The sequence below is a fragment of the Sylvia atricapilla genome, chromosome 1 (assembly GCF_009819655.1).
Source record: "Sylvia atricapilla isolate bSylAtr1 chromosome 1, bSylAtr1.pri, whole genome shotgun sequence".
Taxonomy (NCBI): domain Eukaryota; kingdom Metazoa; phylum Chordata; class Aves; order Passeriformes; family Sylviidae; genus Sylvia; species Sylvia atricapilla.
This window is the reverse complement of record NC_089140.1, coordinates 81,833,167-81,860,430: the sequence shown is the minus strand read 5'-3', so window position 1 is coordinate 81,860,430 and position 27,264 is coordinate 81,833,167. Positions and strand designations below refer to the sequence as shown.

General features: G+C 36.6%; 1 protein-coding gene across 1 annotated transcript in view; it reads left to right on the top strand.

Moving 5' to 3' along the window:
- ADCY2 (adenylate cyclase 2) overlaps window positions 1-27,264 on the top strand; it is a 204,169-nt gene that overhangs the window by 84,417 nt on the left and 92,488 nt on the right. Inside the window, 1 exon segment of the mRNA XM_066326668.1 lies at window positions 15,066-15,215. Within this exon segment, the coding sequence (XP_066182765.1) occupies window positions 15,066-15,215 (150 nt within the window).

The following is a 27,264-nucleotide window of genomic DNA, read 5'->3' as shown; positions in this document are numbered from 1 at the left end:
GAGGCTGTAAACTTTGGGACTTTGGGTTTTTGTCTTGCCGTTTTGTGGTAAGCTGTCTGCCACAGAGATCCACCTTAAAAGGATGTGTAGTACAATTTGTAATACACCAGTGTCTCTCAGTCATGCTCATTAGTTGCAGGCTGTGTAAATGATTTGTGGTGTTTGCCTTTTAGTATATGGCAGTGCAGCTCATTATTTGCTAAAATGATGTTTTGTTTAAGCTTTTACCAAACTAATAAAATAACGCTTTTTAAGCAGGATGTGTTCTGATTAAGATGAAGCAACCATTATTCATCAATTACTACTTTATATGTGAGTTGCTTCTTAGTATTGTAGGGGTTTTTCACAGCAGTGTTAACCATTTGATCATTAAAAAATATTTAGGATTAGATAGGTATAAATATATTAGATGGGTATTTTTGGTAGTTTTAGAATTTTGTCTTTTCTGATATTAAATGAGTCATTTGTTTTCCCAAATGTAAAAACGCTACATTTTTACATTTGGGAAATTTTAAATGTAGCTTTTAAAATGTAGGATTTAAAGTCTAAATATATATTTTTATATATAGTAGCATTATCTCTATTGGTTACAAACATACCATAAGTTATATTGAAATTAGTGACAGATTTGATGACTGTATCAGTCATTATATGTCACTTAAAAAAGTTTTGACATATTTTGTAATTTTGCCTTCTTAGGGAAATAAGTTTGAATATAAAAAAATATAAAATCAACTTTTCTAGGAGTTAGCAGTGATATTAGTCAAAACTGCACTTTGTTTAGGTTGCCAATATTATATCATCTGTGCAGTTTAAAAAATGAACTTATTAGTACTTCTTGTGACAGTTCATGAACTTTTGGATTTTCGCTAATATATAGGTATACAATGAAAAGTGTTTTGAACATATATGCTGAAGTTGATAGTTATGATTATATTTTGGTATTGTAAAATAGTTTATTCTGCAAGCTGGTGCACAGATATAACTTGTTATTCATAGAAGCATGTATGAAAGCAATGATTGAAGCCCAAGTCTGGAGACATTGATGGGTTCTAGAAATTTTTCAGCATTAACCCACTTGAAACATTGCTGGTGTGTAATTGCAGTACCTGGAAATTATGTTTTAAAAAACTATAAATGCTTCAATGCATTTTTATTCTGTAAATAAAAGATAGTTTGATAAAACATGGATGGAACTTGATGTGTTAATTGACCAGAATGCTCCTATTGATGGATCTTCACTATGGAAAGAGACTAGAATACATTGACATTATGTCCTCTTCCTGCCTTAGTGTGCTGTTTTAATGTGTAGCAAATAGAAATATATCTCATGAATTCAATCTTCCCTTTCACTGTTGTTTATAAAGCTCTTATTATGTTTTCAGTACCTGAATCCAGTGAAATTGCTTGAAAATATTGAAGGCAGTGAACTGAAGTTCTTGGGTGAATCATATTATTTTAGTGAAAATTGACTGAATTGAATGGCATTTCTTTTCAGTGCTCATTGCAAGGAAGCAAATAAAGGACAGAGCAACAGGGCCAGAATGTCACTGCTCTGATCCCACAGCACTTGAGCAAGGCAAGCCCAGAGACTGTGACCAGGTTCAACCAAGGGGACAAGACCTATAAAAGGCAAAATCATGGCGAGGAGATGGGTGCAAGGTCAAGCCAGAAAGCCCCTGCATAGGTCAGGATCACATCCAGCCATTTATGGGCACATTCACAGTGACAAGGCAGGGCTGAGGTCAAGTCATTCCGCAGCTCAAGGGGATCTGTGGTCAGGCATATTGTGACTGGAGACCACCATTCCTCCAGCACAGCACAGGCAAGGAGCTAAAGCCTGTGCCTGTGTCGAGCTCCCTGGGGATGTCAGCAGAAGCCCCAGTGTGGCTGCTGAGGGCTGCTAGGGTTCATGAGTGTGCTCAAAGCCCTGTCATGTCAACTACTCCCTCCTTAGCCACAACCGGTCATTTCATCACATAAAGGTTGTCCAGATGTGATTTCTCCTTCAGAGATAACTCTGTGCTGGCTAATCCCAGTCACCTTCTTGTCCTTTATTGTGTTAGAAATGGCTTCTAGGAGGGTTTGCACTATCACCTATCCAGGGATCAAGGTGATGTTATCTTCCTTGAAGACAGGGGTGATATTTGCTTTCTTACAGAGCTCAAGAACTTACTACCCTGGTCCCCATGAGCTTTTAAAGACATTTAAGTGACCTTGTAATGATGCCAGCAGGCTTTCCTCAGCTCTTGTGGTTGCATCCCATCATGTCCTTGAATTGGACTGTAGACTGGGTCTCTGCTGAGAGAACTAATGAGAAAAATAAATAAAAATAAACTAATGAGAAAAATAGGGTGCTGAATCTTTTGCATCTGAGGCCATCTTCAGACATGCTGACTTGGAAAAGATAATCTGGATTCTGTGATATGCAAACATAGAGAGAATACAAATTAAAAGACAGTTTTTGATGTAGAAATGGCAGATAGCTTTTGGAAAAAACCCACCAGTTTTTCTTAACAAGAGAAAATTGCTTAATTCTGTATAGATAATTTCTGATTTTAGTGGTGTTGAATGTAAGACAGTGGCCCAGAATGCTTCTCCAGTTTCAGAGCTAATAAAACCCCCTTTCTGTGATGAACTTTTGCTAAAATAGAGTGCACTTCATTTTTATTAATTACCTTTTCTCTTTAGGATTAATTCAGAGAATAAATGACACTATCTGAAACTTCAGTGGCTCTGAAACTTCCCAATGCAGAATGGGATGAAAGGAGGAGTGTTAGGATTGTGCTAGAGGGAAAAAAAGACATTTCCAGGAAATAATCTCTGGGGCTCTGTGGCAGTGCACTGTCTTTGTGTGTTGTCTACAAATGTTTTCTTGTCACTTGGCAGGCAATAATCATGTTCATCACAGTGCTAATTAAGAAAGGTCTGTACATGCTGGTAGCTGGAGTGGGGATACACCTGCCCTCAGCAGTACTGGCAAATGCTGGCAGCTCCACAAAGCACCAGTAAAAAGTCATACGACTGTTTTTTTTTTCAACATATGCAGTACTTTTGATGAATATTGTTTCAGAGTAGGAACAAGTAAAGAGTAAAAAATATTTATTTTCTGAAAAGCATGGATATATTTTCCATTAATTGCTGGCTTATTCTGTAACTGGGCCTGCATTTGCCTTGATAAAATGATAGCCTCATGCACAGCTTGTACCTCTGTACTTTCTTTGCAGCGCTGCCCAGCTAGCTGTCTCTAATAGCCATAATATTGCTGCTCATTTCTTCTACTGAAGAGTGCCTTGCAAAGGACCACTTTGAAGTAATTCACTGTCCATTTCTGTGTTACCTCCACGGACACTATCTACACCACCTGTTCAGTGCAAAGAAGTAAAGGGGCAGGAAGATGAAGAAATCTACAGGAAGACTAAAGAAAGTTACAATTTTGAATGTATATGCAACAGCAAATCAAAGAATCTTCAGAGCAAGCAACTGAAAAATACAAGCAAAGTAACCGAATAAAGTAGCACTTATAGAACATGGGAATTTTTAATCCTTGGCTAGAGGAAGAAAAGTTCCTTACTCATCACAATCCTGTTCTTGAAGCAATTACTCATTTTGGCATTGTAAGAAATGAAGTGTTGGGGTGTTTTTTATCTGTCCTGCGACTGCTGCATGCAGCTCCCATTTTAGTTTGGGGCAAACACTTAAAGAGTTCTCCTGTGAGCTGCTGATCATATTCTTTCTATGATCCTGCTTCAAAAAGCCCTGATGGCAGGGGCCAAACCCATCTTTGTGCTCTTGCAAAAGCCAGACCTACTGGTGTTGTCCATCTAACTGGCCATTCAGTGACTGACCTGCCTGTCCATTTTGAAGTCTTCTGTAACAGTCAGCTATTTTCCATGAAGCCTCTTGTTTGCAGGCTGTCTCAGAAAACTGCGTGGAGAGGAGTTGTGTGCAGAGTGATAAACTTGTGCTGAAATGAATTGTGAGAGTTGGAACAGCTTAGATTTGCCAGTGTTGTTCTTCAGCATCCCACGGCTCATAGAAATGTCTAATGAGAAGTGGGAGTGGGAAAGGAGTCAATTTGTGGGCTTAGAGCCATTGGATAACTGTGGGTTCTTTAGCTGTGATTTTGTCTTTTCCTCAAAGAGAAAAGTATATTGAAAACCTTTCTCTGCATAAGGTGGAGAATAACAAGGTAGCAATGTTTGTTGGTCAGATTGGGATATTTAAAGCAGAGATAGTGAATGCAGAGAACTGAGAAACATGTACATGAATATGTTTGACTGCTGGTAAAACAGAGAAGCGGTGTTACAGAGTCCCAGAGGTAAACATGGGTAATGTCCATACACTCAAATTCACTAACTTGAATTTGAGGTGTTAAGTGAAAAAAAATTATCTTACTGTGTATGTGGATTTATGGATTTGGGAAATAGTGTTTTAAACATAACATAATGGAAAAGCAAAGTAAATTCAATGTGGTGCTGAGACATGCTTCCCTTAGCACATTACTTTGCCATATGTTGATGCTCCAGCAGCCTTCTCTGATTAAGAAGTGTTCAAATGTGAGAAATAAATACTGGGTCTTGTTTCATGTAGCACTACTTCATATCTTCATGAGGTATTGTCAAATCTTTCTAGTGGCAGGCTGTACTATTAAAAGGTAGGTTGGTTGCTGTGTGAAACTTACCTTTCTCTAAAAGATAACTTGTATTAGCAGCTGAAACGGATGGGATTTCCATTGTACAGGATTATTTTTCTTATGAAGAATAAAATAATAGTCACTCCATGCAGAAAAAAAATCCTGCAAGTCATGGGCACTTTCTGTATTTTCCATATTGCTGCCTAGGAGCACTTAGGATGTAATTTTTCTATTATCTTAGAACCTTGATGCCAGGTTCAAAACAGGCATCTTTTATAAAGACAGGCAGAAGACTAAAAATGTTAGAGAAGGGAAATTGTTTTTTTATTTTTGTTTCTACCTGTGCATCAGAATTTGCAAAAAGAGATTTTATTTACATTTGACTATTTCTAATTTTTCCATAGTGTTCCAGTAATATTCCAGTCAGAAATTAATAAATACAATATAACTGCAATCATCTGGAAATTGTATTCTTTCCTTCATATTTTTAGTAATTTCTCTTTGTACGTAGGAAAGCCTTTCAGTGTTTTGCAAGCATCATGATATATTTCAGTAATAGATTCACAGCCTTTTGTTTCTAAAATATATAGAAATGTAGTATACAAACTTTAAAGAAATTTGTGAGAAGTGTGAAATGCAAAATCTGGTAGTAAGGCAGAGGTGTAGGGATTAGGTAAGTTTATCCTATAAATGGCATTATTGCCAGTTTAATGCCTTCTATTTGTCTTCATGTTCAGAGTATTAAACCCATTTTATATTTGAAATACAGTCTTTGGAAGGGAAGCATTTGTCATGCAGCATTTAATCTTCCCTCCATGCACTCATAATCTAAAAGCTGTTTCTTGTATGGTGCACAAAAATTTGTTGGTTCATTCACAAAGTAATAACCTCCAGAGAATGTTTTGAACACAGGAAAGAGTAAATTAAAATATGAGCAATAAAACAATAGTAAGGAAATAAAATTTTTGCTTTGAATATTACATAATCATAAGCAGTTTTAATTGTAATTCAGTTAAAATAACATTTGCCTTAGATGCGCAGTAGTCTAGCTATAAAATATCTTTTGGAGCTATCTCAATCTACCTTGTGATTGTGCCTGTTGTAGTTGCAATTTTTCCCTGCTATTCATTCTGCTAATTAGCATTCTTTATCAGCAATTTTGGAATCTATTTGCACCACTAAAGTTAATTAGCCAAAGTGAAAACATTTCATCTGTGCAAGAGTTTTTTGTATGCAGTTAAGAGTTTAAGAGTTTAAGTATGCAGTTACTCTGGTCAGATAGAAGTTTGAAGAACATACACCTAAAAGTATGTAATTTGTTTTAGATAGCAACTGAAGCTATGGCAGCTAACCAAACCAATCTCCCTTCCCTGCATGCTGGGTCCTCGTTTCAGCACTTGAGGAGCAAAAGGACTTTCAGAGAGTCTGTAAGGACATTTGACATCCCAGGTTATAAAAATATTCAGGGAGGACAAGGCTATCACAGAGAAACAATTTCTGTATGCCTGTTCAGTGAAGAAGAAACTGAAGAAAATCTCACATTAAAATCCTCTTGGAGGGATGGGTGAAGGAGAGCATGTATAGGCTGGTCTAAATAGGTCCAAGTTCCTGTTGACTGTAAGATAAAAAATGTGAAAATAAACATTAAAAAGGTTTTAGAGAGGGTCAGGGAGACTTTAGATCTGTAAACTCAGTGTCTTCATGAGACAAAAAAAGAAGCTGTAAGAATAGAGAATGAGATAAACACATTCTGTTTTGAAAGGAGCAAAAGGTAATCTGACTGAAGGCATCAGCAAACACGTAGATGAGGCTGATTTCATTGATAGCTCTACGCCTTTGAAGGAATCCTTTTGCCCAAGCCTTTTCAGTGAACTGAGAGGGAAGATCTGTGCATGGATAAGTAGTTCTTTAAAAGACAAGGAACAGAAGACAGGAGAAAAAGAACAAGTCTGGAGGGATGGAAAATTTCTCTTTCCTGGACAAGTACGTCCATTTCTTTAATCATTGCTCTCAGCTAGTTTGAGAGTAATAGCCTATTCCTAACAATGCTGTGTAGTGTTTTAGGTGCCTGTAGTGTATATGCTGCTCTGTAGGGGTTGTCACTAATGCTGGTATAAATAGAAAGTGATGGAGAAAAGGAGGCTCAGGGGAGACCTCCTCACTTTACATGATTACCCGAAAGGAGGTTTTAAACAGGTGGCTGTGAGTCTCTTCTCCCAAGGAACAAACAAGAGGGAATGGCACCAAGTTGTGCCTGAGGGTGATTTAAACTGGGTAGTAGGAAAAACAGCTTCACTGTAAGGGTGGTCAGGCACTGGAACAGGATGCCCAGGGAAGCTGTGGAATCGTCATCCCTGGAAGTGTTCAAAAAATATGTGGCACTTAGGGACAGAATGGTGAACATGGTGGTGCTGGGTCAATGTTTGGACTCAATGATCTTGGAGGTCTTTCCCAACCATAAGGATTCTATGACTGATTCTGTTCTATGAATTGGAGGTACTGTGCTAACTTTTAAGGTGTTACTTAGAACATATTCCCACAAACCACGTGATTTAGAAAAAAACTGTTTCAAGATGTCCAAGATGCTTCACACTAGGGCTTTGGAATAGAAAGCCTGACCTGACAAATGACATCTTGACAGTTTTGAGGCATGAAGGAGAGAAAAATGATGTGGTTTATACAGATGGAATGAATTGGCACCAACAACATGAAGAGGTTTTAATACTTTCTTCATTCCTTCCTGAATGTAACCCAATTTTAGTACTTTCTTTGCCCCACCGTGCTTACTTTTGACTGCGTTTGCCTGACACCAGAAAATAGAACCTTCAGGTTTCCTGAGAGCAAATTTAGATGACTTCCAATTAAGAATTAACCCAAATACTGACTGCAGATCTCAGCATGTTTCAAAATGTTAACCAAGTTCTTTAAAAAACACTACAAACACTTGTAAGTTTTTCATAATTAATAACTCCAACTCTGAGGACATTGTGGAACCCATTTAATCCAAGTCTGTAGGTCATCACTTTCCTTACTTATGCACCACCACCATTATCCTCCCTTCTGCTCCACACCATTCTCTGTGAACTATATAGCCAAAGACCACTGATTCCTAACACAAACTGCCAAATTTTGAAAAATGAGCTTGAGTAAAGTTTGTCATGGTCATCAGACAAGCAGAAAAAATTCTTAAATATATCCAATGAAAAAGCTTATCAGATCATTGTGAATACTGATAGATAAAAAATATTACCTGGAAAAACATGTGTATGTAAATCTAAATTTCATATAGTGATCATAAAAAATACATTTTCAAAATGTTTATCAAACAGATTAAAGCACATATGTATTGCGAACTGTTTTAGAAATATTACAATAGAAAAATTACACTGAGTACATATTCCTATTGTAATTTATCTGTGTCATTCTAATTCGAATTCTGTCCACTGATTTTAATTTCCATATATATTGATAACTGGGAGTATGTAGCCTATTAGTATGCAGTGTAGTTACATACATTATAAACTATAACAATTAGGGGAGAAATCTGAAGTCAACATTAAGTTTTTGAGGGTTAGGCATGGATAGTTAGTTAGGCATGGTTAGTACATGGATAATGACCACATAGGTGATTATCAGTTCATTTATCTGTTTGTCTTTGCTTCTCCTGGCAACTTTTGAACCTATTGATTAATTTCTGTAAAGCTTGCCAGAAGGGGAGATGTTTAGAGATATATGAAGAAATTTCAGTAAGTCTGGTAGATAATAATAAGAAATAAACTTCATGAAGGCTGCTAGACAGTGCAGGTGAGGTGGGTCAGTAGTACTTCTGATCAGGGTAAGTTGGGAGAAATCTACTGGTACACACTGAACTTGGCAGCATATTGCTGGTCCTGTAAATGTACTTGTATTAGAGATTTTAGTTACTTGCTTTTTAAGAGTAAACCAGATTTATCGGAAAAGACTGAAGGTATTTTAAGATCAGACATAGGATTATTTCTGTAAGATGCCAAAGAATAATATATTACTCCATAGATGTTGTTTTTGGGGTTTTTTATTGTTTTAATTTTATGGTCTTTTTTTTTTTTTTCTCCTTATGGCACACTAATACTCACCCCTACATGAGATCTAGATCCTAAAAATTAATCTCAGTCTCTCTGAGAGAATATTTGAAGATCAATTTTAGTAGTAAAGAAATAAAATTATCCCAGAGATACATGTAAACACAAAAGACCTCTCTGCAGGCAGGCAGGAGAGTGCAGTGGCTGCCTGATTCCTTCTCACTGAAGAGAGCATGAGTTCCCCTCTGGCAAAAAAAAAAAAAAAAAAATTAGATTCAAAATATTACGAGTCATTAATTAGAGTCAATGATATTGATTATATGTATTACAGAGAAGTAATCTAAAGGTACCACAATTCTGATTCTTGTTTCTAGTTTATTTTTCCCGAGTTTGATTAAAGAGCTTAGAGTTTATGGTCTGTTTTTATCTACACTGGCATATAAATAGGGTCTGTGTATGCCCAGAGCTGAAGGAAATAAATCCAGTCATTCTATAGTACAGCTTAGAGCTATGAGAAAGCTCAATCTGCAATAATGATAAAAAGAAAATCACATCAAATAACATAGGTATTACAAAAAAAGAATATCCTGCTGCTGTCATCAATGCTCTGATTGCAAAAGCTACAGAGAATTACACATTCCAATTAGAAGACAACATCACAACTTCATGGTTTGTAAAATTACATCAAATCCCCTTCCACAAAGGAACTCCTTACCAAATTTATTTTAGCACTGAAAATATGGAACTGTCTGGGATATTGAGTAATTAAATCTCTATTTTTTTGTTGCTTCTCAGTTATTTTGAGAAGCATTAGGTTGAAGGGGGTTATTTTGGTTGATTTAGTTTGTGGTTTTTCTTTTAATTGATCTGTTTCTTGCAAAATTGCAGCTTTTTCATTCTACTTACTTTGCAGTGAAACATTTGACATTCTCCTTGATATAGACAAAAGGTCTGGATAGATACTGGGACTTCCTGTTCTTTTCATCTGTTGTGTGCTCTTACTGTGGCCTTCATAAGTATTTAAGGATTTAAATGTCTTTGGCCTTTCAGACTATGAAAATGATTTTGCAGTGATTAAAGAAATTTATTTTTTACTTCAAATTCTTGCGGAAAAGTGCAGTTGCCCATAATCTCTCTGTCCTTTGGCCAGTCACGTTCTGTACCCAAATTACTTGAATTCATGAACTTTTACCATCATCGCTAAAACAGAAATAGAAATCTAAGAGATTGCAAGATTTCTTCACAAATCACAGGAGCTTTCATAATAGAGACCTCAACTTAGTGGTCTCACTAGGTACAGGAAAAGGCCAGGTGTTACTTTCTGTAACAGCTGCTGTAGATCAGGCACCACATGATCACTAGTTTTAGGCAAGCTACAAAGATTTTTGCCCTGTAATTTTGCTCCTCTCAAAAGCTCCTTGTTTTTGAAACAGAGGTTGCCATATGGTAAAATGTCTCTCATTTTCAAATTTTCCATGGGCTGTGACATAGCTATGAATGTTGTTGGCACTGAAATGTATTGAAATGTTGGACTTCTATAGGTCTGGAAATCTGAAAGAAGAAAAAGGCAACACTGTATGACTGGCCAGAGCTCCATGGAAGAGATTTTGGTGGAATAGCTGGAGGACCTTCTGAATACATCTACTTAGAATAATGGTATTGGGCATAGTGCATGGTGACCAAGTGAATAACTAATTTACATGGTGGTTAAGCATTTCCTTCTAAAATGCTGCTTCTCAGTTCTACCCAGCATTTACCCCATCATTCTTAGCTGAATTATCTCTGAGTCTAAAGCTTTACAGTATCCAAAGCAGCAGACTTGTTCCATAACTTGGCTAGTCATTCCACAAACCATCACATGAAAGATCAAATGAAGGGAGAGACAATTCATCTATGCAGAGCTAAAGAACTTGAGCTTTGGAAATGACATAAGAATTCTTTTTTCTCACATAAATTTCCATGCAGACATCATAAATAATGGCCATTTTTACCCACTTCTTAGCTTTCATGTCCTCCGTTTTCTTATCCAGAAGAAAAGTGAAATTTAACTGTTGAAAAAATTGTTAATAGTTTGTGTTGGTTTTGTTGCTGTTAAAAATTTTGTTAATGCAATTATTTGGGAAGGATATGTAAAATATCTAAGGTGAAAGAAATATGGCAAAGTAACTCATAAACTGAAAGCTTTCAATGCAGGGAAAGTCTATCGAGAATTCTAATTTTTATATTCAGTATTTGAACAGGAGTTTCTAAGACATTAAACAAAATATTTATGCTGCAATCTGAATCAGCAGTCTGTAATATAATTCTTCTACTTTTATATAGCATGGTACTTCTTTGTATGCATATACCTTTGTGGGTAAATGATGCACTACACTTTTTTGAGCAACTCAGTGAACTGTAGTACTCCCATGAGAAATTAGTCATAGCTACTTAACTTTGTCTTCATTTGCTTTTAAATACAGTCTATTTTGATAGTGCAGCACTAGACATCTGATTACTTGGTATTCACTGATAGTGAAAAATACCTGTGCTTTAATGTAAAATTGCCCCATTGCCTGGAAGCACGTTGAGTTTTCTGTAGGTCAGGAGAGACTGAGGAGACATTAGCCATGATTATGTTCCTTAAGTGATTAGAGATACTTCCTGGTAGTATCTTGGTGTTCCTTGTGCTAATTTTTGACTCACATTTAGATCACTTTCTGTAGACATGAAATTTATTCATTGATAAAATAGGAACTTCAGCACAGTGTACAGTTAATGGATATATCTGAAGGGATGCAGATGGCCCATGGGATAGATTTGCCTCTCTCTCCACTCTGACTGTACAGGAAGATGGGAGCTTCTGCAGTGTTGCTCAGTGTTTCCATATGGTGAATTGAGAAGGAGCTTAGTAGAATTTATGTATATTGTGGGTTTTGGGGGTTTTGGTCATACAGTGTCTGTTTGTAAAGGGTGTGAATCAGGTTCATGCAATACTGTCTTTGAGGTCACCCTGGTCTTTTTCTGCTATTGAGTTACCATCATTATTTACACTCTTTTCCACAGCTCAGGCTTGTCCTCCTGGGAGAAATCCCTAATGTGTCGTTGATTCCTGAATTCTCTACAGAGATTCTCAGCTACGGTTTTATCTGCACAGTTATCAGAGCTATCACAGAAACATGGAGAATTTTTTTATCAGAAGATCCACCACGGCCTTTCTTATTATCTAATACACATCTAGGGTTGGGGGGGAGGCAGGGATGAGGAAGAGAAAAGAAGCGGCAGAAAAGACACTGCAGGGTTCTATCCTAGAGAAATAACAAGGTAGAAGATTGGTCTGATTCAGGATTTCATTCCAAGTGCTTTGGTACAGGTAGGATTTACAGCATGGCATCTTCTCAGAACAGGTGCCTGAAGAGAAGAAACCTTTTGTATGATTGCATATTGATTAGAGTACTTGCTTAAGAAGAGGGAAGCTCAGTTTTTTTAGACTGAGGAAAACTTTGAACCTGTCTCTTCTGGGGAATTGCCTATGAGATTTTAGAACAAACCTGGGATGGAACTCATGCTCAGCTCATATTTGAAACTGAGCCGCAATTCAGAGGAAAATGCAGACTTGGGAGGAGAGAGATAGAATATTGCTTATTTTGTTTAGTAATGTTAATTGCACTTTCTACTGAACGCTCTATAGGCAGGATGTATTTTGCTCAATAGCAGAAATAAATACAGGCAAAAAAAAATGTTTAGAAGCCAGTTAATCCACTTTTTGATATACTTTTTTTAATTCTATCCCTTAGTGACACATTTATGAATGAACTTCCTGCTAGCCTAAAGAATTAAGGGTGTTTTAAAAACAGTTTCTACCTTCATGTTCATTTGCACATTTACTTGTGAGACCTACACTAAGTATGGCAGTGGCTGAGGTATCTTGCACTGTCTTCGAGCATCTTAATTCATGTACTGGAAGCCATCTCAAGAGCTTCATGTGGGCTGAATTACCCCACTGAGTATCTGAAAAGTATGGTTAATTAGCTTCCTTGCCTGTCAGTCACTTGTTTCCATCTATTTTCTCACTTCAGCTAGTTCTGTCATAAAACTGTAATTTGTTTTTCTATGACTGTGAAGATGATACTCATAATTTACACCTCCATCTACCCATTACAGTATATTTTTTTAAATTTTGATTGATTATATTCCTGAAGTTTTGCTTTAAAGGATCTATAACTTTATGAGGCTGGACAATGCATTTAGTGTGTGTGCAGCCTTTCAACAGTGACATCTACTTTGGATTATGACAGCACACTGTTGATTTCAGTTCAATCTAGTGATCATTTCATTACTAAACCTTCCTACTACGTATCTCAGGATTTTCTGTGCCCAGCAGTCTTTCTTTTCAGGCATTTCTTCCTACTTTGTAATTTAATTTTAAAACCCAGCAACGATTGCCAGTTGGAAGACCCTTCCCCCTGTACTGTGATCTGTCACACAAGATCTTTGTTCGCCCATTCAGGTCTGCTGATGTTAAAGCAGAATAGATCAGTTGTGATTTATGAGGAAATATAAAATTTAAGGTCAAATGTTTTACTGTACACCACAATCTCATATGTTCATGGGTTTTTTTAAAAAATTATTAGCTGTTGTGAAATGCTTAATTTAAAATATTTCTTATTCCTCTACTTCCTAACAGAAGTTCTTCAGAGAAAGTGAAATATGTAGATTTTTCTCATTGTTTTTAAATTTGTCTATTTTAGAAAAATTTAAATACTTAGATGTTGCTTTTAGAAACATTATAATGCCATGATCTTAAAGTTTTAGGGAAAGAAAGAAAAGTTCTACCGAATTGAAAACATCTATCATTTTTGCAGTAAAGGTGAATAACTGCTGCTTTTAGCTTTGTGGAGCCATGAAAGGTGAGATGTCAGAAATGTCACAGATGGAGGAACAAGTATTGCATGTAATGATGTTAAAATTTATGAGAGAAATAAAAGCATATATTTATGTCTTGCACTTTAAAGTTTCCATTTGATAAAGAAACATTAAAACTCCATGGGTGTTTTTTGTGAATAAAATGTATTCCACAAGGAGATGGATTTCTGTTAATAGGACAATGCATCTTTTTTCTCTGCACCACCATAGGACACTGTTGGACATTTTCCTGATCTGTCTCTTTCACTACTAGCAATTCACAAGAGATTGCCTGATACATAAGTACACCAAAACCAACCCATCAATGATCACCAGGGAAATCTATCATAAACATCATTATTAGATTAGCTGTGGAGAGTTAACAAAATTTTTGCCTCCTTTCTTCCTCCTTTTCTTCCAGACCACAAGTGCTACAACATCATGCGGTGCCTGTAATCCAGGGTATATGATACATTAGTGCCTTACAAGTAGAGACAATAGAGACCTGCTCTGAGCAGACTGCAGCTGTATCTCAACTTCAATTTAATATTATCTTTATTATTACTTTTATTATTGAATTAGGAATTGGCTTCATTACTTTGCTGTGCTTCTTTTGCTCTGAGCGAGCTAGAATGGATAAATGTGTTTCTTTTATTTGCAGCAATAAGCTGGGTACAGTTAAAAGTATTAGCATCACCACACAATAATGTGTCTTTTTCAAAGGTCAAGTGCAAAAAAAGGCCTTGATTTTTTAAGCAAACTTATTTCTCATATTTGTGGGTTGTTGCTTGCAGAGGGCATCTATTGCTGTGTGACCCCCTAAATCTTAAATCTTTTAAGTTCTGTGTTTTAGGCAAATGTAATTTTTTGGTAGTAAGGAAAAATATATTCTAGCAGACAGCTGTCAGATCTTGCTCCTTAAAGACTTCTTATCATCACTATTTATAGCCGACTGATGGATAGCATTGGATCAGGCTGAGGTAAAATGCAGGTCAGGCTTTTGATGTATGTAGATGAAAATTTTCAGCCCTTAATCATATGGCACCACAAAAGAAAACATTGCTAAAAGAGCATAGCAATAACATGGCTTCCAGTATTGCTGTTAGGAGCCATAGCTGTTGTTTTACATTGAGTAGGTGATGATCCCACCTAATTAATACTCAGCAGTGAGCTCTAACATGAGCTGAAATTCTTTTTTCAGAAAACGTGTACCTCATTGAGTAGGCAAAAATGTTGTTAATTTTCATTCCTGTTTAATCCTAAATTAAAACCATATCCAGCCTAACTGATTCTGTGATTCTGTTATTGCTTGGGATGTTGCCACTAATTTTAAAGGCTTTTTGAAAGGTTAACCTTGGCTAGAAGCAAACAAAAGCAAAATACATAACTACAGCAATCTTTCGTTGCAAGCTAGATTTAATTTCTGTTAATATATTTATATAAATTCCCTGGCACTTTTTTTGTTTGTTTTTTTTTAATCCCCCTAGATATTGGCAAATGTAATAATTTTCATCTGCGGGAACTTGGCCGGAGCGTACCACAAGCACCTGATGGAGCTAGCCCTGCAGCAAACGTACCAGGACACGTGCAACTGCATCAAATCCCGGATCAAGCTGGAATTTGAGAAGAGGCAACAGGTAAAGTAACACCCGTGTCTGGGTCTGCTTTTCTGTTTTCACACTTTTCTGTTGTCCCCCTGTTTGTCACTCTATAACCCAGCCTGTTAATGGGGAAACACACTTCATGAGATGCGCAAAGTCTTTTGAATATGGTTGTGCACAATTCCCGTCTAACTATAGGAAGGGGTTACAGTTGTTTCTGTCATCAGGTCATGGTTTTTTCTCACTTTGTCTACGAAAGTAATTTATGATAAAGAAAGTTAAAAATGTTGTATAGATCCTGTTTGCACACTCTCTCTTTTGTTGTCCTCATGGAACGAGCTGTGAGATGTACATGTGTGCTTTTGGGCATCTTCAGTTCTTCATACCCAAGACCAGTGCTGCAAATCACTGCAGGAAGATATTATTGCACTGTTTTTGAAAAATATTTGAATCTGCAATACTGACGAATCATGTGATATAGTTCTAGAGGTCAGGTTTGTTAAGAGATCTAGGGAAATTGAAGCATAATGATACTGTCATTTATTGCAGTGGTTGAATAAAAGAATTCTCTGATTGCTTTATATAGTTCTTTTTCTCTTTGTAAGATCTGTACAGTGCCTGTCATTCTGACAGATAGGTGCTTCATTTAAGGGAATTTGAAATACAAATCAGTTCATCAAGTAGTAAAGAAGATAGGTGCATTTTGCTTTGAAGGTCACCGAGACTCGAACTTCTATGAACTGTTAAGGATCAGAGAATAGAGTCTTCACTGACAGGTGTCTGTGGTCACAAAGAGTGCTGGTGTGCACCGTGTGTGTTCCAGCTGACCTTAGTTGTCATGTCTGTCTCACAAATGCCTGTAGCCATTTTAAATTAAGGTTTTCAAGATCCATCACCAACACTTTTTTCTGAAAAAAAGCAAGGGGAAAGTCCACACCAGGACTTTAACAGGTTGTATGTTCAGAGAGCCGTCCTTATTCTGCTGGACAATTGGGTTGCATACTGGCTGAAGTTGCTAGAAAACATTTAAAATAATCTTAAGATGAACAGTTTACAGTAAAAGCAAATTTTGATGATTAGACACAAAATTTGCATAAGGTGCTCCTGCAGGAGAGGTTTATAAGAGCAGTCACTTATGTTTGCACCTCTGCCCCTCCACAGCTGTGTGCAAGGAATGAGGGGACTTTGAGCTCAGTTGTAAGGGCCTGGGTTTCTACTAATGCTAGCTTTTCCCTTCAAGCATAGGAAACACATTGGTTTATCTGCAAGAAGCAGGTTATGTTACTGGACACTGAATTCAAAGGAGTAAGAATGCCTTTTGTAAGAAGACAGTATTTAGAGCAGACGTGGTTCTAACTGATGTTTTCTGCAAATGTGTATTATTTTGATAAACATTACTAGTTTCTATGGAAAGACATAAATAAGTAGCTTTGGTGTACTGTCGGTTCTGAAGATCTTGCAGAAATGATTGAGAACCTGACAGTGAAAAGAGGCAAAACTACCAGGGATTCTGTGACAGATACTTCCTCTTTGGAGTCTGTAGTACTTGTGTTTTCAAAGTGCTGTAGCCTAGCAAGATGGAATAAAGCAAAAACCATCTTTCACTGATAAATGTTTTTGTTCTTACAGAATAATCACGGAAACTGTACAAATTTTTATATATATATATTTATATATATATATAAAAGTGTGTGTTGTCATGTTTGTATTTTGATAGAAGTAAATTTTTTAAATTAGTTAAGACATCTATGCAGCCCTAAGTAGTGTACTGCAGGGCTAGATTAGTAACAGATAGATCAATTCTTATTGAAATAAAGTCAAATATTCTGTGGAAGTCAGTGGTCTTTTCAACCTCCAGTGAGCTCAACAAGAGCTCATTAGATCTTCAGATCTTCTTCTATAGATTTCTTTGGCCTTTATCACCTCAACCCCTTAATACATTTCCCTTATCTCCTGTCAAGGTTTTCCCTTGAAGAAACAATGATGTGTACCTCCAAATTATCATACTTAGCAACGTTAGATATTTAAATGTGAGAAGGTAAAATAAGGATTCATTTTATAAGGTGGCTGGTTTTTTTTCACCAGGATTAACACACGTCTTTGTTTGCAGACATTAGATCAGAAGTGGATGTACTTTTGTCTGTCTTTTTTACACTGCTTGTTTTGCCAAGAAGATACAAAAGATCATCCACATTGTTAGTATTCAGGAAGCGAGTCAATCATACTGGTGACTATTTTTAGAGAACTGGGATACAATGAAGCAGTAAGAGCACTGAGCATTTTAAAAAGCATTGGTTTTGATCAAAGCCTTTATTAGCCTGTAAAAGGTTGTAGCATGACCCTTGATTCTACATCTCTGTAACAGGAAAAAATTTAATTTAGTTTAATTTACTTTACATAAGCTACTTTTGTACAAGTGCAGAGCATAGGATATGCTTCTAAATGATTAGGGCTCCAGGTCAAATTTGCACATTTTTCCAGATCATGGATGTCATGTATTTTATAATTGTTTTTGAATTCATGTTTTTGATTCATGTTTCAAATTATTCTGTGATTTTCCTTTTATATTATTTGAGAGTAGTCAAATAAAATGCAGACAACTATTGGTTTTCAGTTATTGGGGTTTTTTCTGTTTTTGAATAGCCTTTTTGATAACACCATTTTGATAGATCAGTAGATAGGTATATTTCAATACCACTCAACAATTATGCCAAAGAGCTCAAGAGGAACCCCAGATTCATTGTTTTCAAGTGAAACCAATGTACGTTAGAATCTGGTGAATTCGGGGGTTGTGTGTATACTGAGGTACAAGTTGGACATACTGTACCCACACCACTGTGTATTTCTGCTCTTGGGGCACAGCAAGAGCTGGCTGCTCCCAGAGGGATGGGAAGCTGCAGGTGGTGACACCTCCTAGCAGGGCAGAGGCCACTTTTGAACTCCTGTGGTAAAGTGCAGTATTTTCAAAGCCCGCTTTGGTGTTTCTTACACACCTTCAATGTCTTTTCAGTGTTTATAAAAGAGAAATGTGGAACTGTTCTGACCTCTTTTTAATTTGCAGCCTTATTCCAAGGTACATATTTAAAATAGCCCCTCATGATGTTATTTGTCTCCCTGATAAAAGTCTGGCTGACAGTTTGTAGGGGTAATGACTCACTAGCTGAGTGCAAGATCTTAATGCTGACAGCAGTATAATTGCTCTTCTCTCTCTCTTCTGGGGCTTTGCATCATGAGACACAGGAATATACACTGAGAGGTTCTTACAACATTGCAGGGAGGTGTTTGTAAGGTGTTGGTATTCAGTGAGTTCTCTGAAATGCTGTCTTTGAGAAGGAGGCAGTATAATGATGGTTTTAGAAACAACACTCAGGTAGCAGATGAAAATGAATGAGGCTTCAAATCATTGAGTGGGATTTTAATTTTTTCACTGAAACATGGTGAAGCACTGCCATTCATTAAAGGAACCAAAATATTTCAAAATTGTTTTTAAAATAATCTAAACAGAGAAGCTTCATATATTTGTGATGCTTAAGGCTGTTAATAAAGAACAGAAACATTGAAATACATTATTTGGAACTAATATATGACATGTGGATTCCTGCAAGTTTAATTAATTCATTTCAAAAGGTAAGCTACTAATATTTTCATGAATATACAATAGTTTTTCTAAGAGCTTCCTCATTTTTCGTTTCCTCATAGCTTCAAGGCTAGTAAACAGGAAAAACAAAAGCTAGTGCTGGTCTTTTAAATTTTAGACTCCATTTTTTATTTCAGCAGTGTTTGTACACATGTAAGTGTGGTGCTGGTCCTTTGTGTTAATCAGAGTGTGTCAGTTCTAGAAATAAAGCCTGTTCTGAGAAGTGTTGAACTTGCATGGTGGGCCATGGGAAAGATGGATAGAATATGTAGCTAGAAACTGGGCAGGGTTCACTGGAAGGCTACAGGGGTACTTAGTGCACTGCTGGTCATGATAGATGACGAGACTTGGGGAACTCAAGGTATTTAGCCTGAGGAAGAAAAGGCTTGGAGGGGACAGCTAACATCTGCCTAGCATCAAAGGAGTTTACTCAAAAGGTGTGGTCAGATTTTTCTGGGAGGCAGGATGAGAGGCAATAAGCTTGAACTGTGACAGTATTAATCCTGGCTGGAAGGAGATAAAGATTGTTCACTAAGAGAAGGGTTAAACACTGGGAAAGGCTACCTGGAGAGATGCTGGAATCTGTGAGCAGGGAGATTTTGAACTCCTAGATGTATGAGAACTTACGCTTCAATTCTTGTTGTGGGGCCAGTGAGAACACACGATAAGTACAGAGCTTAGAATCTCATTAGGCTAATTAAAGTCCTAAAAATCTAATAAAAATGCAAAAAAAAAAATTAGTGACAATAATAATAACAATTACAGTCCACACTAATTAACACAAAAAAAGAACATAATTACAGGTAAAAATGTTATGCAAAAATATTCAAGCATATCCCCCTTTTCTCTGGTGTTATCCTCTGTTATCCTTCTGTAACCACACAGCCCCACAATGCAGTACTGCCATTGCCATGGGCTTATACTGAGTTTGCAAGGCCTCAGGGTTAAGGCTTTCTGAATTTTTTTGACCTTTCTGGTGCTTCATTTTTACTTGACTGTAATTTTTACTTAAACGAGTTAACTGTAACAGCAATATTTCTATTGACAAGGTGGTTATAGGTAATTAACTTCTTTTCTTATGCCACAGCACAAACATAGATATTAGTAGTAGATATTATAGTAATGCCCAACTACTATGTGAAGAATGAGATATTTACAACTGTAACATAAGGTGGAGAATTTCAGACCTGACATGATAGTGGACGGCTTAAGAAATGAACACACAGAATGCAGTGGGGAGCAATACATGCATGACTGGAGATGGTACACAGGCTTGGCACTGGAGGATCCAGATCTATAACTATATAGATCTATAAGATCTGTAAGTGACCAGTCACCACTGGGCATTTGAAGAAATGCAGACCTGGACCTGGACACAAAGTGTTTTTAGGGGGAACAAAGACCAAGAGCATAGACTTGCAGAGCAGCAAAGAAAGAGCAAGGTATAAATGTATCACCAAATATCTAAAAAGTACTGCAAAGAGATCCTAGATTGAGGAAGAAGTAACTGTCAGCATCAACATCAGCATCATATTTCTCCTCATATAGGGCTTCACATGCTGACAACTTGCTTAAAACTGCCAGGCTGAAACCTATCCACAAGAACAGTCAAAGCATGAGACTTTTTCACTAGAAAAAGGGTTGTAAACTAAGAAGTATATGCATAACAATTTAAACTGTACTATTACTACTAGGACTTTGTTTTTTTAATATAGAAGTATTTCTTTCTTTCTTTATTGTTGTTTTTACTTTATTTTTTCTAATAATTAGGGTAGGTGTAATACTGATTCTTGAATTAGACTGTTAATATTTCAGTTATGCTAAAAAGAAATATAAACTAACAATAAATTCTTAGCTTTAGATGTTTGCATGTGTGTGTGTACATTATCAGGTTTGTTTCCTTTTAGTCCATAAACAAGATTTTGGGTATTATGCTTCATGTATCCCTCTGGATCCTGAAATGAATGATACCAGTGTTACTAAAGCAGAAAGCAGGGTTTTCACAACAAGATGTCTCTAGTTCATTAGGAAGATGTAAATACAGGTGATTTGAACCCCTTTCCTCTTCAGTTTTATTCCAGTTAAGGCAGTACACTGCTGTACCCCAGTCTTTTTACCCCAGAGGGATTGTTTGTCCCAGAGTGTCAGGCCTTAGGTACTCCCAGAGCTAAGCCAGTGTAGAGGGGCAACAGGCACGTGGCCACTGAGCAACTGCTGCCACAGCTAAAAATCAGGCAAGGCCAGCTCAGAGAAGTCTGGAGACCCAATGTTGAGTACAGAGCTTGTGATGTTGTGATGGAATTGTATTTTCTGGGCTACAGAAGCCCTGAGCAACTTCATCTAATTTTGAAATTAACCATGTTTGGAGCAAGATGTGGGATTACGCATCTCAAGAGGTCACTTTCCAACCTGAACTTTCAGAGAGTCTCTGGTTTTCTTTAATGGCTTTCCTATAACTGGATGCTATGTCATACAGGAATACTATGATTTCAGATTGAAAGAAATGAAAAGGTAAATGTCACTTTGAATCATATACTATAATTGCAAATGAATGTTTTTTTTAACGAACAATATCCCTATCAGGTGCTACTGAAATTTTTTCCAAGTTTCTCATGCTGACTCTGCTTACAGAAATGTAATGCCAGGAATAAGGTAGCTATTTTTGCTTCTAATTATTGGTGAGAATAATAGGAATTTTGCAGGAGGAATATGTGTTTGTTAAGAAAAGCTGAGTGATTTGAAAATCAAATAGATACCTGTTGTTACTTCATTGTGTTCAGGTTGTCCAGTCACTGAAGGATTTAAAATAGACCAAATAGTCTTGATGATACTACAATACCAAAAGTCTGCAATTAATCTTCCCCCAAGGCTCAATATTTAGTACAAATATGAAACTGATTTCAAGTTTTATGTCACAACCAAGAGCTGCAGATCAAAAAGCTGTAACAAAGGTAGGGTTGAAAGGTACAGAGGCTTCACCTGTGCCTGGCTGACCAGAACTTTTGTAAGGTAGAGAATATATTCAGTTCCTTGCCTGCAAAAGCAACACGTACTGCATTAGCAACCTGCATCTTGTTCACATCCCTGGAGTTGTTCTTTCATAATACTTCACTTCTTAAAAAGTTGCTTAGGAGCTTCTTCCCTATAGAGATGGAGCAGTGAGGAGGGTGCTTGGCAGCTTTGCAGTTTACTACTGTGGAAAATTCCAGAGTGTTCCAACAAGTGTAGGATGCTTCCATTTCAGTGGTTTTTCAGAAATCTGGGAAATTACCTTGAAATTTATAGCAAAACACTATTGAGGGTGACCACTTTTCCTAACCATTATTTTCCCAGTTTTTCTCTGCTAAACTGTTTGTAGGAGCTATGAGAGACTCCTTATGTAGAAATAAAGCTTTGTCATGTTCTGAAATGTTATAAAATTGGCCTTTGACCCCAGGGAATGTCTATTTCACTGTAAGGGGAAGAGATGCCAATATTGGAAGTCTAGTTACCTACAAGAAGACACTCATATTGTCCCCAATTCTGAAATTAATGGCTTAGCAAATGCCTTGTGCAGGTATCTACTTCACAGATCAATAGAGACACTCCAGTTCTTGCATCTAATCTTTTTTCCTACCTCAGGACTTCATTGTGAGAAAAGGTCATTTACCATTTTGTAGTGAACTAGATGAGATTTCAGCTGCTTCTCTGTGTGTTGATCTGCAGTAATTTATTACATCTAACACACTCAGATAAACGATGAGTCATACTGCTTTGTTTTATGAGGAAAATGTGTAGTTTAAGCAGATATTGAGTACCACATTTTCATAGATATCCTGATAATTTGGATGAAATACATACTGGCAGGCAAATGTTAATTTTTGTCATGGCACCTGCAATTTTGTCAGCCACATTAGAAAAGCTAAAATTAATAGCTGAAGAGTCATTCTTTTTAGAAAAAGAGAATGCCTTTTGACAGTGAGTCCAAAGTTTTCAAGTGTTCATTATTCCCATAATTAATTGCCTCATTTTTAAATTGTCATTTTATTTCCAGATAAAAGTTATTTAAGTCCGACTAGATCCCTTTGTCCTTACTAACCTTGCTATGTCTTTTTCAAATCTTCACATTAAACATTATTCTCTACAGATAAGGATTACAGGATATTGTGCCTACAGAAACTACACATAGATCACACAGATTTTGAAAACCCAGAGGCCTGTTTTTTTAACTTTTACATACAGAATTGCTTAGTCATGTCGTAATTATTTTTATAATATTGTAAATAACTTAAACATCTTAAAGGATTCTCTGTAAAAAGGATTTTCCCGGCATTTATTCATTTGTGTGACCTTTTAATCATTCACGATTTCTTGTATCATTTTATAGCAAGTATATCTGAACACACTGTTGTCAATTATGTTCACCTAAGGAGATAAAGATCTATTGAAAAGTCTTCTTATGAGTCTCTGGGACACATTGGCCTTGTTAGCAGCAACATCATGCTGAGAGATCCTATTCACTGGGTTAAGTACCATGAACTCTCTGTTCTTTCCAGAACTACTGCTTTCCAACATAAATGCCTCTGTATTGTAAATAGATGTTTTAATTCTGAATTAAGTTCCTTTGGGTGTTTTAAATACCTTGTGTGGTGCTGCTCACAAAAACGTATGTGTTTTTCTAACATTTTTAGCAATCATATCACTTGTAAATATTTTCTTTATGTCACTCCTAATACATTTTGTTCTTAAAATGATTGTTCACATGGACATTTACACTGGCTGTGCACACACACTAAACAACTTAAGTTTGGGACATTTGAGTCCTGTGTGTCACTGTGTTCTTCCCCGTTGCTTTACTGTGCTCAGGTTATAATCGAAAGGCATAGTCACTGTCTTTAAGATCTTCTTGGGAATCTGGCTAAATTAGGACTTTTCTAGAAGCTCATGTCCTTGTCCATGGCTTAGTTAGATATTACTTCCAACTCTTTTCAGATTGTAAATCAGTTTCCTTTCTCTTTCTGTAATATTCTCTCTCTTTCCTCTTCCAAATCCTTTCCCTTAGGGAGGTACCCTTTAGCAATTTCCTGGATCTGAAAGGCTTTATACTGTAGGAAAAAACATTAGGAGAAAATGTAGTTCTGCAAAATATACTATTCCCAGTGCTTTCAACCAAAAGCATGTATCGAGTGGTAGATGTCAAGTATAGGATCCCCCTCAGCTACCTTCTAGGAGCTCAGCTGGTTGTGTTGAAGACTAACTTCTTTCTAAGACCTGCTATGAAAGCTGGAAGAACTTAGGGTACAGTCTCCTCACTCCTTCCCTTAGGAGTTGCTTTTTGCTCGGGCTGTCATCCTTGTTCCCTGTCCTGAGATGCATTGCAGCTGCACTGCAGTCATGTCAGTGCCTTCTAACTTGTCAGTCTGGACCCCAACCCATAGATTTGACTTTTTGAAGAAAAACCCTTTCCTTCCATTTCGAGTTGTCGTTGGATTCACCTGTTTGTGCTCCAAGGTGGTGTGAGGAAAATTAATCTTTTCCCGTAGGTCACCAGGCTTCCCTTCAGGCAATCCCATTTCTCTTTGAGGTTTTGGTAAGAACTGTACATGTGGATGCTTAACAAAGCTACTTAATAATAAGCAGAAGTTCTTGAACTGTGTTGCCCTCAAAGGTGCTCACAACCTGTGTGCCTTGCTGACTCCTAGAGCCATGTTTCATGGTTTATTATATCTTAGTTTTCTTTTAAATAAAAGATCTCTCAGATTGGGAGGAATGTGAATTTATATGGGGTGGAAGAGGAGGTCATATGAGCATGGTGAAACTGTTGGGCTTTGAGCTAAAATTTGCATGTCCAACCTCAGATGCCTGGGCATATACACACCTGCAGCATGGTTTTTACAACAGCTCTCAGCATATTGGGCCTTGAAGCATATAGGGTTTTTGTTAAAAGCATTGCATTTATTTGTTCTTCCAGATTATCAAGCAGCTTTCTGGAAACTTAGGATATCTCAGGCTTGCTACACAAAATACTCAACATAAAAATATGTTTCTCAGTAAATTGCATTTAGAAATCTGCCAGGAAGCTCGATTGCAAGCCATTCAATCTGTGCTACTGTGCTGATTTTTAAACCAGAATGTTGTACAACACTAAATCATATGTTTGTATAAATCTAAATTATCACAGGAACAGTCATTATCGTTGACAAATGTCCTCTTGTTAAAAAAAAAAAAAAAAAAAAAAAAAAAAAAAAAAAGTCTAATTGCTTCATTAAGGGAAACAAACCTAAGAATTGCAGCTACATTGATTGTTTAGGTAGTTATGGTTGAAACGAAGCTTTGTGCGTTATTGTAGGTGAAAGTAAATGTGACATCTTGATGAAAATTTAACAATTTAACTTTTTTAAAATGCAGTAGTGGTGACAGTAAACACCTTCTCCGAACTTCCTCTTCCCTTATTTCCTTATTTCACTGAAACCTGACACTAGCTTTCTAAACCCTTACCGAGCCACTAATGAATTCTTTCCGGCCTCCTCCTCTGGTTTTAATGTGTTTTCAGATGGCAGAGATTCAAAAAGAAATAAAAAGTAAAAAGAGAAGTGAGAGAGAATACAAAAGTGCACAGGCTTAACTATCTGCAACTTTTACATTCACCTCTTTTGTATCTACTGCAACCTGTTTTGTGAACTTGATTTGTTCCTTTAAAAATTTGTCCCTAACTGAAATGTTCAAAGAATTATCATGAGCAGAATTGGAAATGTAGCGTAGACCCTACTAGAGATCTGTTTTCAAAATAAAATTTATAGGAAGGCTTTATTCCTACTTCAGAATGGGGTTTTTTTGGTACAATGTAGAAAAATAAGTCTCAGATATGAAAAGGTGACTTCATCTTTCTCCTTGCTTGGAGACCCAGCATACTGAGTGGGACCCAGAGTACTTGAAATGTCTTCAGAAAGTGTCTGTCTTAACTGTCTCTACCAAATTTGGAGCTTCTATACCTTTGCTAGATGACATGTGCCATTCTGCTTTTATCTTCGGAGAATATTTCCTTTTTGCCCAACTTAATAAGCCATAATTCAATCTAGGCCTGTGAATTGCTTTGGATATAAATAAAGTTTATTCCTTTCCTCTTTATTAGAACCTTATATGCACCTGAAGGCTATTGCCCCCTCTCAGTTATTGCTAAAGTGATAAAGTAAGTGCTAAAGTAAGGCAAACAAGCCCAGTTTCCTCCACTGTGGTTTGTAGGACGTGTTTTCTTGGCCACTGATTTTTTTTTTTTTCATTGTCTAACTTTCTCCAGCTGGTCCAGATGATTCTGTAATGCTAAATACTTTGGCAGCATTATGTTTCTTTTTAAGTACAATTGACATTTCAGAGGATCTTGGAATATAATATGCTGTTGTCCTTTCACCTCTGCATTTCCAGAAATTTAAAAATCAAATTATTGGAGGTCAGATAGAATCCCTAGTTAAATCAGTTCCATTGTCTACTAGTGCTGGACTGGAACTGTCTCCACGGTTTCATTTCTCTTTGACCACTCCATTCTAGCAGTTTTCCTGCTTTTGGAGTGTAGTTGCAAAAGCCACTTAATTGAAATAGAGAAGTGATTTTTGCTTATTTGCTGTAACCAAAATCTAATATAAATATGTAGTTTTCATCTTTTTCCTTCTAAACTGAGAAAAAGAAAATTTCCCCTGGCACTTCGAACAACTGCAATTTAAAATGGTTTCATATTTTAAATATTATAAATATAATACAGCTGTGTACGATACCAAACTGATCTAAGGAAAAACCGAAATAGCTGCAACACCAATGCCCTTTAGTCAATTACTGGGAGTCAATTACTGCAGATCCCTCAAATCTTGTACCCTGGAATTGTAAGAAAATATGTTCTCCCAACCTTTTTGTAACTTTAGATTCCTCCTTAACAGCATGTTGTGTTGGGGTTTCTTTTTTTGCAACTGATTGTGTTTGAAGGCTCTTTCATAGTCTTATTCTGTTGACTATGTAAGTCTTCTGCTTCCAGCTATCGTGCATTTATTGCTGCTCTGTATTTTAATAAAATGACTGTTGCCTTTCTCCTGTACTCTTATTTATATCCAGTACATTGGATTTTCTATTTTACACTAAGTAATGAAATCTGATGGAGAAAAGAAATGCAGCTGACTTTTTCCAAATTCATCACTTGTAGTACCCCAAACTATCCTGTAGATAACTTGATCGAGGAGCATTCCTTTTCCTGTCATTTGCATTTGTGCATCCTTACTCTTTCTCAGATGTTCTTGTTAAAATGATCTCAAAAGGAATTTTTTACTCTTAAATATCATCCCATTTCCTTTTTTTAATGTCTCTCTCTGCCAGTAAATAGGTGTCTTCTTCCATGTTTCCTTTCATCTCTTGGGACAGATCTTACATTCATTGTGTATATTTCTTCTTTCAAAATGCATTTTATTTCCTGTACAATCTTTCACA